Here is a 13,956-nt window from a genome sequence, read left to right as displayed (position 1 = left end):
CCTTTGTGGTGAGACTCAGGGCATCTGAGTCCTGGGGTCCCCCAGGGAAGGTTTTGGGGAGACCAGAGTGAGCCAGGCACTGGAATTCCTGGCTGGTGGCAGCGCTATCAGATCTAAGCTGGTAATTAGGCTTGGAGGTTTCATGCAGGCACCCAAATTTTGGACGCTAAGGTTCAGAATTGGGACTTATGCTTTATGACAGGCCCCCGTGTCCCTCCCTGGACCCGATGCCCTTTTAGCTGGGACACTGCTCCCCACAGTAATCCCTTTCTCTCAGGGTCTCCCCTCCCTGGGAAACCCCTACCCACTGTCCCCACCTCGCCTCAGTATAAGGCTATTGCCAGTCATTGTCTAGCCTCACACCCTGGGGCAGACTGCAGTGTCAGCCTACTCATCTCTGGCAAGGTTGGGTTTAGACCTGCTGCCTTTGCCTACCCCTGGGCTGCCCTCTGCAATCCCTAGTACTTCTTAGCCCAATGCTAGGCCTCAGCCTGGGGCTTTCCAGGCTGGAGCTCCCCAGCTCCTCTGCCTTTCCCCAGCCCTGCTTCACCCAGGTACCCGGTCTCTTGCTCCCTACAGCCAGGCCCTTCTCCCTCTACAAACAGAGAGAGACTGACCAGGCTCCTGGCTCACTGCCTCTTTATATAGGCCAGCTGTGGCCTGATTGGGGCATGGCCGCAGCTGAGTCTACTTCCCCCAATCAAACCCAGGTTTCTTGCCCCAGCCACAGCCCTCTTCCTGGCTGTTTTAAGCTCTTCAGGGCAGGAGCAGATGTCCACCCCACTACAGGTGGTGTCCTCTCCCCCCCTCCCCCGCCCCGAACTCAGTTGGGTTTTGAGGTCCTGTAGATCGTCCCCTTAGGCTGAGGGGGGGATCCTTTAGCAGTGGGCGGGCTTCCCGCCCACTTCCTGGAACTCAGTAGGTACAGGTGGTGTCCCAGATCACACACTGCTCTGGAAGAGAGTGAAAGATTTGCATTCGAATTCAGGACCTACACTGATAATGTGTGTTTGGAAAGTTGCTGTGTCCAGGATTGCCAACTCTTGCGATTTTATTGCAATTCCCACAATATTTGTATATGTGTGTGTGGGGGGGGGGGGGATGGTGGTGTTTTTTGTTTTTTTTTTTAAAAGCATCAGCACCTTGGTTCATTTGCTGACATGAGAAGCTGAGCTTTCACTTACAAAACAAAACAAAAGCAAATTTCTTGCTGGCATGGTTGCAGAGAAGAACTGTAAAATATGAAGCAAGTGCATCCCTCCAGGCTACAGAAATAAGAAAGTAAATAAAAAGTATTCACAATTAATTTATTTATTTACATTTCATGATTTTGAAGCCAGCCTCGTGATTTTTTTTGAGCCTGACTCATGATTTCGAAGCATACCTTTTAGATGCATTATTGTTATTCGATGTAACATGGCAGGGACTGTCCATGAAGCCATAGACACTATGGATTAGTCCAACAGTATTGCATTTTGAAAGGCACATTGAGCTCAATAAAAGCTTTTTGTTGGAAGTGAAATTTTGGATTATGTTCAAAGTCTCTGCTTGGAAGCCTGCCTGCACACACTGTCCTAACTGTCTGTATATCCTTGCCAAGCCACCTGTCTCACAGTAGCAAGGGTGAGGACATCAAAATTAGCCCTCAAGTTAATACTTTTATTCCTCCATTTATATGATAAAAGTTGTCTCTTGTCTGTGACAACCATTGACTGGCATAAATCTCAATCGGCAAACATTAGAACATTCCAGCCCTCTGGATTATCTGTTATCGCGCTAAATTGCCTGATGAGTAGGGTTTTATTAATCTTTCTGTAATTTTTTTTTAAATATTGAGCTTAAGGCACTCACTAATGAATCCGTTTTAATTTATGGGCTAAAATAAAATCCTCATTAAGGCTGACAAACTGTAGCCTCAGGTAAACACTAAACATTTCCACTCCAGACCTAAATGAGTTCTTCTCTGGATGCTGGTGCTTCTGCCAATAGAAAGGTGAGGTCAGAGGTCCAATGTCATATCAGAGGAAGAAGCATTTTATTGAAAGTAACTGCCATGCTCTATCCCCAAGGAATTCTGTATCCAGTATGGAAAGGAATGAAAATGAAGGAGTATATTGTCATTTTTCCCCCTGAACAAACACTTCAGGAATTTTCTGTTTAGAACCACTGTTTGCTAAATAAGTCTGTATCCGAAACACATTAATAAAATATTCCAATAGCTCCTTTAGGAACATTCTCAGTGCAAATGTATACGTTGAACTCTGGATGCACACACAAATTTTTCAGTAACACTAAGGGGAGTCAAGCATGTGTGTCAAATGGAGGCCATATTTCTGCACTCAATAGTGCAACCATTTATACATGCAAATAACTTCAGTTACATGATTAGCCCTGCTAACATCAAAGAGATTATTTGCCTGAGTAATGTAGCTCTTGCCTCAATGTGTCTGTAGAATCAGCTCTCCAGTGAGAACAGCTTACTTTTGGAAATATGTAATATCTGAGTCATGTGCATTGCAGCTCTATATGACAAATATAAATGTGCTGTCAGGGCCGGTGCAACCATTTAGGCGAACTAGGCGGTTGCCTAGGGCGCCAAGATTTGGGGGCGCCAAAAAGTGGCGCCCCCCAAATTTTTTTTAAATGGTTGCAGCCGCTGCTGCTGGAGGGGCTGAGCTGCCGGCAGCAGCAGCTGCCTGCCTCCGGCAGCCCAAGGTTCCCTGGTCAGGGCGCCGCCATTCCAGCGGCCCTGAGGTCAGCGCCGCCGCCGCTGCAGCCGGCAGCCCAGGCGCCCCGCCCCTGGGGGTCAGTGAAGCCGCCGCGTAGCCGGGCAGCCAGGGCGTTCCCCCCCCGGGCAGGGACCGCCACTGCAGCCAGCAGCCCAGGGTGTCCCGCCCCCGCCCCCAGGGTCGGGGAGCCGCCGCCGCGCCCCGGCAGCCCAGGGCGCCCCCCCACCCCCGGGTCAGGGAGCCGCGAGACCGCGCGCGGGGCGGCGAAATGTCCCGGCACCTAGGGCACAGAAACTCTAGCCGGTCCTGTGTGCTGTGCCATTTGGTGCAAATACAATTCTTTAGCATTAAAGCAGAACAGCGCTGTTCTTAGAACAGTTTACTTGATGACTGATGTTTCTTTCCTGTTTGTCACTGTTTCCAGTCACCTTTTTGATTATATTTCATTATTCATAGAATGCATTAAAGGGGCACTGTTGATACGAATATCATATTCTTTTCATTTAAAAGTATGTGTTTAGTTACAACTAACACTAAATCTGACATATGTTGATATGCTCTTTGCACTTTGTCTGAACATGCAACTAAAGTTACATTAGATTTTGTTCTCATTCATTTTAGCACAATGCAGTTTAGATTTCCAATATGACAGAGTGGTTTAAAAATACTCTCCTGTTTCCATGAAATAAAACAACATTAAAACATTACAAGCAAAGAAAGCCACAAAATTTTGGGTTAAACTAGTCAGCATTTTTCAATTAATGGGTGCAATAATTTATAATCAAGTCACTGACACAGTTAAGCAGTTAACTTTGTTTGTTTAGTTTAAAGGTTGATTATTGTCTTACTGACTATGGATAATCTAGTTCCAAATGGTTGGGCCCAGTTGTCAACTTTTAATCCTGCAGGTCATCCTTGAAAGGGTTTGGAATTAGGTCTTTGTCTTTTGAACAGTGTCTCCATAGTGACATATCTGGACCATTTAGTAATATTAAGGCCCTGATCCCACAATCACTAAAAGATGTGCAAAAGTGTCAGCAGGATTAGGCCAAATAATTAATTTCTCAATGCTCATATTTTTATCAATAATCTAGTGGACTTTAAGGGAGCCCCTTCGGGTAGAGTCTGATGCGTAGGTCCCTTTGTAGATCAGGACCTCAGATATTTCAGCTGGCATGCTACAGCTTTAAATTGCTGCTGATGTCCTGGTAACACTGAAGGATGCACTTCAGATACTCTTATAACTGTCATACAATAACAATAAAAAGTAAGTCAATCTTAAAAAAAGAAATCCCAAACAACTTAAAACTATTAGCTCTCAGTAGCTTAGATGGAACTAAAATTATAAATAATGGGTAAAAAACAGTTGAGTGACATAAGAGCCATGCCCCACTTTCAAAAGTGATGTACTCCACGCTCCACTGAAATCAGTGAGACTGAGGCAGGGAAATCACGTTAAAGGACAGATGCCTAAGTACTTGGACACTTATGAACATTTTATGCAACATCTTCTCCATCTGTATTTGATTGTCATTCCTCTTGCTTTCAGATGCAGTAATCGTACACAGTGTGCAGTGGTAGCGGCCCTGAGTGTCTTCAGACCTTGCCGGGAACGTACAAATACCTGGAAGTGCATATGAATGTGTCCCTTACAGTATGTATATAATATATTTTCACTTCTCATTGATAGAGATCTCATTTTGCTGCGATTAGGCCTTGAACCCATGGGGGGTGGGGGGAACAAACACCACTCAATGACAAAATTGGCAAAAGTGTAACACACCACACCAGAATTCAGTGATGAGGGTTGAAAACTCACTCGTGTGATGATGCTCCTGTTATATGAAACACTACTATATTAGGGGAGGTTTTTTATTGCTCACTGTACAGTTTTCTGATGTAATTGTAGTTCAAAGTTTTTTTTAGACTGATCTATGTTATTTAATTAGTGCCATTTATCGTACCTTTTAAGACCCATATTACATCTCCTCGCAGGGACAAGCAAATAGAAGCTATTATGAGACATAATGTTGATGGTAGGAATTATGAAACTGTAAGTTCTGAAATGATTAAGGAAGTTACATGCAGGCCCTGAAAGCCTTAATTTTTTCTAGGTTAGAAAAACTTCATCTGTGGTGTAGTGTTATATTTTAATAGAGCAAAATCAGCATTACCAAAAGTAAAGCATGCTTCAGAATTTGCTTTTCATAGCAGCAGGACGCATTAACAATTCTGCTATCAAAAAAATGTATATCGCGAAGAGTATATAAATTGTTAGCAATACTAAAGAATAAAGTCATGCAAAACTAAATCATTTCTGGGTTTCCTTACCCTGGATTTCAAAGCTTTCAAATCGTGCACCTCGGGGAACAAATAGGCAAAACTAAATCACTTTGGTCTTCCCTAATTAGTTTAATATGTGTGGGATCGAGTAGTGAGAGCCAGCCAGAAAACATTTCATTCTTCCAAAGCATGCCACTTGACCCGTGGAAGAAGATAGCTGGGATCATAAACAAATAGGCTCGTGCTTGGAGGTCAACCATGGAGAAGGAATGAGTCTTGGAAGTGACAAGCATGATCTCCTCAGGGATAGTTATGAGCTTCTTGCTCATGCTATTAGTTCCTCAAACTGTACACACCTCTCACGAAGAACTGGCTGCCTGTCTGCTGTGGGCACTGAAAGGGTTGAAAGTATGTGGCTGTCGAGAAATGGCTGGGAACTGAAAAGTGAGGGGAGCAATTAAAACAAAAGCACTCACTGCCCCTGTCCCTGAACAAAAGTGACGTACTCTGCCAAGGGACTTATCTGTCTCAGCCAATTGGGGAAACAGTCAACATTAGGACTTAGTCCATGTCTGAGTATTAAAACGCAAAAACCATGAAGCTTCTAGATGCAAACTGATGTCTTACATTGGGGCTGATTCAAAACCCATTGAAAGCAATGAAAATCGACATCAGTGTGTTTTGGATGTGACCCATAGAGCTTTATTCAACATTACTAGTTTTCAGTGACCTAACTAGCAAGGTGTTTCATTGCATTACCAAAAAAAAAAAAACAAAAAAGAGTGCTGTGGGAGTCGGGGGAGAGAGGCTTGCTATACCCTATCATTGTTATCATCGATATAAGTATTGTAATAACTCTAGATGAATTTTGCAATTTGCATGGCATGTATTATTTCCTCCTGAGATCATTCTGGTAAAGAACTAGTCATTACCAATAGCCTTTGTTGCATAGAAAACAAAGAAGAATAGTGGTGCATTGTAAGGAAAGTAATATGTGAATATTATGCCCTGAGGTGCTAATCGGTCTTATGTGCAAGATGTAAAATAACTCTTGTGGTAGGCTGCTCAGTACCAAATGTACAGTAGGGATTGAATGTTTTTAATGATCCAAACATGAAAAATGATGCCTTTAAATCAGGTTAGGGTGTTGTGTGGCTGTGGGTTTTTCAATACCTACTGGAGTAATCTTTGTACAAGGCTGGAGGCGGAGATAATCATTATGGTGAATTCTGACTTTTCCTTGTTCTGCAAAAATTGCAGCATTTGTTATTAACATTATGGGCCAGATCCTCAGCTGGTGCAAAGCTCCACTACCATACCCCAGCAAAGGACCTGGCACATTGTGCGGGAGTGTCCGTGTCCATGTGTCCCTGTCCCCCCAAAGGCAAGTGAGCACAGGGCTTTCACACCAGAATTTCTCTATTCTGTTCTTGCCAGTGCCTGGCGTTGGCAAGGTGTTGCACTTCTGTAGTGGTTTGCAAACACTATTTAGTTATGCCCCACAGCATCCCCACCCCATGAGGCAGGGAAAAGTCACCCTGTGGCTTTCATGATGGAAGTGGTTCACATAGCAAGAGAATGTCAAGAGCAACATTACAATCCAGGAGTGAAATCCTACCTCAGTGATGTCAATGACAAAACCGCTTTTGGCTTTAATGGGACCAGGATTGAACCCCACAACCTGTGCTTAATCCACTGAGCTGCACTGCCCCTAGGGAATCAATGTGTGTTTTGCAGTGTCTGTTTCCTCTGAAATAGGGATGGTAACACTTTATTTACCTACTTATCCACCACATAGCTTTCTTGCTGACTGTGAAGCTGTCACACTATTTTCTAGCAGTCTCATTTGCTGACTTGTAGCAGTGTATGGGCAAGGGGTTTATCCGCTGAGAAGACAAACAAGCCAGTCATCTGACCACCCATTCTCTTCATGTGAGAGCACTGTCTGGGTCACCTTCGGGGAGGAACTCAGCTGAGGAGATACAGTGAGACCAATTCTGCAGCCACAGCCGTCAGTAGGGCATGCTGTGCACATGCAGTTTGCAGCACTCATCGGCTGGGGCAAGTGATATATGAATGGCTGAGTGGAACCTCTCTCTTCATTCTGGTCTACACTACGGGGTGGCGAGGGATGATCAAAGTTATGCAACTTTATCTACGTGAATAACATAGCTAAAGTCAACATATTTAGATCTACTCACCACGCTGTCTTCACTGTGCTGTGTCAACGGGAGACGCTCTTCTGTCGATTCCCCTTGTGCTTCTCATTGAGCTGGAGTATCAGAGTCGATTCTAGAGCAATTGGCAGTCGATTTATCATGTCTTTATTAGACATGACAAGTGGACTCCCGCTGGATCGATCACTGCCCGTCAGTCCGTCTGGTAGTGTAGACAAGCCCTTCCTTGCATTTGTGACTTCAGATCATATTAGTGCCAACACACTGTGTGCAGTGAAGGTTTCCATCTTTTGGCCAGTCAAACGCAGATGTTATCTCTACTCATGGGTATGCTCCAGTTTCTTCCAACAAGACCTACCTAGTCACTCCTGCATTGGGTTTAGTCTGGATGGTGAGGTTTAGGATGTCTTTTGAGTGCCTTACAAGTTAAAAGTGGCTTGCACAGCACCACTGAGTAAAGCTGAATTCCTTCTTGTCTATTTGCCGAGGTAAAATGGACTATGTTTTTTTGAGCAATTTCCTGCCTCCATTGCAGATTTTCTGTGGCATAGTGGTGCTATTCTCAGGAAACCTAGTGCCCTGTTACCTTTTTGATTTAAGCTTTGCAATGTGCAATTCTCTTGAAGAAGTGCATCAGCTTTTGTAATTAAGGCATTAATGTTTCATCACACGTTCCATTAGAATGTAATCTCAGCCTGCTATGTCTAAGTTGTTGGTTTATTCCGTAAGGTTTCAAATCATGGGCTATATATGTTGCCATAGCGTTAATAGAAATATTTGCTGAACAGCAAAGGAAAGTTGAGTATATGTTCCAGTAGAGCAGCATGTGTGAATTGTCTGTAGTTTGATGAGATAGCTGACCTTGAACACTGATGCTCAGTAGAACACTGTTGTGCCTGTTTCCTCAAAGAAAAACATATGGAATATTTTAAATTCTCTGTTGGTTCACCCGTCCTGCCTTGCATTGTTTTGTTTTTCTTTTCTCCTGTTTCTCTAGTTTTCCATAACTTCCATCAGTTGCAGGAAGACTTGCTGGTGACAGTGCATTGTGCACCGAAAGCCTCTCCATTTCTTTCTGAAAAACGTATCCTCTTATGACTTTACCAGCCCATGTTCTCTTTTGAAAATGGCTGCTGTATTATATACCCCTAGTCCTCCCTTCCGCCAGCCTCACTCACTCTGGGAATTATTTGCTTTAAGAAAAAAAAAATGGATCTGGCTTTTGACAAGGGATAGATTGTCCTGACTTCTCTCCCCCTCTGGCTGATCAGGGCTAGTCAATATCAACAGGTGACCAACTCTCTCTCATCCTTAGAATAGTCCCCTATGTTTTTAAATGCTGACAAGGTGATGGAGGTGGGGTGGGGGGGGGAAAGCAACACTTAACTATCATTCATCTCTTTGTTAAAGACTGGTTTTAAAAAAATCATATGTGTTTAATTCACATTTCCCTGTTGCTGTATTGATGGAAAAAAGGGTAATTTCTTTGCTAGAAATACTCTTCTTATTGCTGACAGAAGAGTGGGTTGGCTCACATATCAATAAAAGTGAAGGATGTTAAGTGTGATGTGGGAACAGAATTCAATAAAGTTTTATTGTATCACAAGTGGACAGAAGTGCGTTTAAAAACATTAAATGAAAGCTCATAATATCTCCTCCGCTGGACCTTAGGGCCAGCGAATAGACAGATAATTGAATAATGACAGTTTTAAGAGAATCCAAGCACTAGAAAGCAATCTGATACTTTTATTGCTTTAAGATTGTTGAGGGGAGGGAGAAGATGAGAGAAAATTGCAACTGAAAACAATTTAATGAAACCACTTCTCCCAAGAATACTGGTCTTAATTATTTTTCAGTGCCATACGATTTTTGAATCCTGTATCCTCACCTCCCTTGCCTTTCTTTGTGGAGGTTTCCTTTCTGCAGTTCTTAACCACAGATGGCTGAGAAACGATGTTTTCAAGCTCTCACAACCATGCATTGCTGGCTGCCAGTTTTTATTACATAAATGGTCCTGTGGTTCCTTCAGATTCCATCCCTCGGGGTTATTCCCTTCCCAGGGGGCAGGCCATCCCTCCATGCTCTCCCCACATCCCCCAAGAGAAAATAACGAGTGTTCCTAAGGGGTTCAACATGGCTGTGTACACTTTGGTTTGGTTATGAAAGCATCCCTGCTAAAGCAAAGCTTCCCATGTTCCACTTAGTTAAATGAATGACTTGTGTGCATGGGCTGGGTGTTATATCCTTGGAGGCACTTGGTTTAGGAAGAAATCACTTGAGGCCAGAAAGCAGACAGCTAACAAAACTACCATTTATTTACACACACAGAGCTGACTTAACCGACCGAAACAGGCTAGGCTATCTAGGCTATCCCCTAATAATCTAACTCAGTTGCCATGGGGACAAAAACCATGACAACCAAAAACACAACATATTCCTCGCCCCCAATAAGAACATCCCCTAAATAAAACATGCACTAGACTAGAGAAGCGGGGTAGACTGCCTCCTTTCCCGGCTAAACCCTGGGGATTATTTTGCCCCATAACCGTGGGTTCGCCCTAGCTAAAGATCCAGCCGATGAGGAGGCCTTCTGTCTCTAGGTGGATTACGGCAAACTCCTGTGTGTGTTGCACCAAAAGTACATGGGTCAGGGTCCACAGCAGAACAGGTGAGGAGGTGGTATCAGCTCGTGCTGGCAAAGGATATCTCAGCCGCCCCAGTAATGAGAGAACAGTCAGACCAGGGATTCGTGATTCGGTGTCTCACCAGAGAGAGGTGAACAGAGCCACTCACTGCAGATGTGTCTCTGATGACTGGCAACAGCTGATCTACATGTCGCCGCCAGGTAAGATTCTTGCAGTCCGGACGTAGGAAACAGGTCTGTTTGAGTGAGATCATGGCAGGGACTCATTAGCTCGAAAGGTATAATTCCGAGCCAAAACTGTCTGTCCCGGGTAAAGGTTCGGTCTTTGCCTGGGTGCCCCGTCTGATGACTTGGTATGCTGCTGATGTTGCACAATTTGTCGGGGTTCAGAAGGTTTCAGCAGATCAAAGCAAGGTGCACAGCTGCGCCCACCATTAGAAAGGCCGGGATGCCTGGGTCGTTAGCATGAGGGTGTTTCGGTAGGAAAGTAAGAAGTATCCGACGCTCTTTGAATAGTGTTGTCCCCTTGCTGATGTCAAAGCGTGTTTCATTGTTGCACAAATCTTCAGCTACTCCATTGGTGGAATGGATGATAGGTGTCTGACGGATGTGGTGTATCCAATGTGCCTTCATAAAATTGGAAACTCTGAGGACGAACTGCGGTCTGTTGCGCTCACAAGTTTTCTGGGCAGATCGAAAACGACTAAAGATCTCCCGTGAGTTTTAATAGTACCTCTGCAGTAGTGGACTGCATTATAGAACTTATGGCCATTAGAAGGCACTACTGCCACCAGAGAACTCAGCTTCCTTTCAAAGGGGGCCCGGCGAAGTCAATGTGAATACATGCCAGGGTTTTCAGGCCAGTCCCATGGGTGTAGGTGCCGACCACTGGGGGCATTTTCACCACCTGAATGACTTAACAGCTTTTGCCTTTCTTCACAAGTAACTGTCCACCCCAGGCCACCAAAAAATGAGCTTGTGCAATTTCCTTCAGCGCACATTATGTCCAGCAGTGGACCGGAAAGTACTGTTCTAAGCACTTGTGATTCGTTGCGTGGTGGAATAATCGAATCACGCTCTCTATCCCACAACAAACAAGCAGAAATTGGACCAATAACTCTGTCCTACGTGAACGTGTAGGTAACCAGGTCGGTGAGACCAGAGAGGTTTCGAGATTTTCCATGCATCACTAGGTCCATAACTGCTAACACGGGTCCAACGCGAGTTGCTTCTTATCTGCGTAAGCAGTGATGGGTGTATTCTCTACCTGTTCGAAGTAGAAGATTTCCTTTTGGGCACTGTCTTGATGTTTGACCGGCAAAAGCAACCTTGAGAGCCATCTGCATTGCCGTGCAGAGTGGATTTCCAATATTTGATTCATATGTCTGTGCTGAAAGTAACAATGCCCATGTTGCATACGACTAGCAGCTAATGGGGGAATGCCTGTGTAGGGTCCAAAAATTGACGTCAGAGGTTGATGGTCTGTGAGAAGAGTAAACATTCGCCCAAACAGGTACTGATGAAACTTCGAATTCCAAAAACAATTCTAATGCCTCACGTTTGATTTGGATGTAGTTAGTTTCTGCTTTGCTTAGAGTACGTGAAGCAAAAGCAATAGGTCTCTCTTCTCCTGAAGGCATAATGTGTGACACGACTGCTCCCACTCCATAAGGGGAGGCATTGCAGGCCAATTGTAGGGGTAAGGATGGATCAAAGTGCGTTAAAACTTCAGAATTTAGCAATGCATCCTTAGCTTTGTTAAATGCAACATCACAGGCTTCAGTCCACTTCCAGGCCTTGTTCTGCCCAAGGAGCTCATGAAGTGGTTTCAGCAGTGTGACTAACTATGAGATGAACTTTCCTAATAGTTCAGTAGTCCTAGAAACGAGCGCAGCTGGCTTACATTTCGAGGTGGAGGAGCCTCCACCATAGCTTTAACTTTTGCAGGGGCCTTATGAAGACCTGCAGAATCAATTATGTGTCCCAAATATTCAACAGGAGGCTTGAAGAATTCACACTTGTCTTTGCGAACTCGTAGGCCATACTCTTCCAGTCTTTGTAGGGTACCTCTAATTTCTTTAAGTGATCCTCTCATTCCTTCCAGTGCTATCAGTGTCAGGAGTTCAGTGCTATCATCCAGATAGCACTGAACTCCTGACAAGCCACACAAGATCTGGTCCATAGCTCTCTGGAACAGGGCGGGAGCAGATGTTATTCCAAAGGGTAGACGACAGTATCGATAAAGCCCCTTATGAGTCACAATAATCAACAGCTCTTGGGACTTTCATCGACGTGCATCTGTATAATATGCTTGACTCAGATCAATCTTACTGAACTTTTGTCCTCCAGCCAGGCCTGCAAAGAGGTCATCGATGCGTGGAAGCAGGTATTGCTCTGCACACAACACTGAGTTGACAGTGACTTTAAAATCACCACAGATACGGAGAGAGCCATCTTTCTTCACTATTGGGACGATAGGAGTGGCCCATGAGCTATGGGTAACTGGTATTAGGACTCCATTGGTGACCAGGTGCTCCAGGTCTGCTTCAACTTTTGGCCTGATGACATATGGCACAGTTCGGGCTTTCAGATATTTTGGTGGATTGTCAGGTTTAATGTTCAATGTCACAATGATTCCCTTCATACTCCCAAATCATCTTCAAAAACAGCAGCATGTTTCCTTAGTATAGGGGTTAGACTGGTTTCTTCTTTAGTCATCTGGTGCACTTCTGCCAGTTCAGCTGAATCTTCCCAAGCCAAGACCTACCCATTAAGGCTGGGTAATTACCTCTCACCACAAACAGTGGCAATTTAGCAGCCTGTCCATTGAGCTCCACCTTAACATCAATAGTGCCCAACATGGGCACAGCTTCTCCCACATACGTCTTCAGAACAGTTTTTGTTGCCTTAAGCGGAAGATGCAGTAGCTTTTCTTTATACACAGTCTCGGAGACCAGCGAGACGGCTGCACCGGTGTCCAGTTCCATGCGTATAGGTTTGCCATCCAACAGCGGGGTTACCCAGAATTCATGTGAGCCCACTGCCAAAGACAAAACATGCAGTGGCATTTCTCGCTTGCGATGAAGTGTCACCTTGATCATCCTGGGTCTGCTCTAGGTATGCAGTTCCTCTTTTTGTCGACCAGACCACAGGCTTCTTTTTCTTTTGTGTACAGGCACACTCAATGTGTCCCTTTTTGCCACAGTGTCGACACACCAGGTCCTTACACCAGCATTCTGATGCCTGGTGACCCGGCTTACCACAGCGGTAACATTCCTGACTCTGCACAGTTTTGTGGGTAGGTTCTTGTGACACTTTTTGCACCCTAAGGGATGCACCGATGTATTGCACCTCCTTGTAGCCAGTTCCACGGAGACAGCAATATCAACAGCCTTCTGTAATGTAAGCTGAGCCTCTGTCAGTAGGCGCTTCCGTATAGCTTCACTGTACAGGCCACACACTAATCTGTCACGCAGGGCATCATTTAACATCTCTTTAAATTCACAGTGTTCTGCTAGCTTTTTTAAAATTGCTACAATTGTACAACTGTTTCATCTTCTTTTTGGTCTCTTTTGTGGAACCTATATCTTTCAGCAATTACCAGTGTTTTGGGGGAAAAATGGACCCAGGATTTCCACAGCGTCACTGTAAGATTTAGTCTCAGGCTTAACAGAGTGTAGTAGCTGTGTAGCAGGGAGTAGGTTTTAGCCCCTACAATGTTTAAGAATATTGGCACCTTCTTCGCTTCTGTAATGTCATTTGCAATAACAAAAAGCTCAAAACACTCAGTATACACATGCCACTGCTCTATATTCTCATCAAAAGGTTCCAGTGGCCTGGTCAGAGTAGCCATGATTTTAGTTTCACTTTCACAGTCAATCAAACAAGCATGTTTTTTTTTGTTTGTTTGTTTTTTTACCTTGACTTCTACTTCCTTCTGTTACGGGAGCAGCACCGGAATCCCATCCATCGTCGCCACTTGTTATATCCTTGGAGGCAGTCGGTTTAGGAAGAAATCACTTGAGGCCAGAGAGCAGACAGCTAACAAAACTACCATTTATTTACACACACAGAGCTGAACTAAACGGCCGAAACAGGCTAGGCTATCTAGGCTATCCCCTAA

At 44.5% G+C, this 13,956-nt stretch overlaps 1 protein-coding gene across 1 annotated transcript in view; it reads left to right on the top strand.

Annotated features, from left to right (window-relative positions):
- The window catches only part of ADGRL3 (adhesion G protein-coupled receptor L3), an 836,368-nt gene that overhangs the window by 463,885 nt on the left and 358,527 nt on the right, over nt 1-13,956 (top strand). Inside the window, 3 exon segments of the mRNA XM_075066059.1 lie at nt 4,279-4,325; nt 4,328-4,360; nt 4,363-4,383. Coding sequence (XP_074922160.1) covers nt 4,279-4,325; nt 4,328-4,360; nt 4,363-4,383 — 101 coding nt within the window.

Source organism: Chelonoidis abingdonii, chromosome 5 (genome assembly GCF_003597395.2).
Source record: "Chelonoidis abingdonii isolate Lonesome George chromosome 5, CheloAbing_2.0, whole genome shotgun sequence".
NCBI classification, from domain to species: domain Eukaryota; kingdom Metazoa; phylum Chordata; order Testudines; family Testudinidae; genus Chelonoidis; species Chelonoidis abingdonii.
This window is presented reverse-complemented; position numbering and strand designations above follow the sequence as displayed.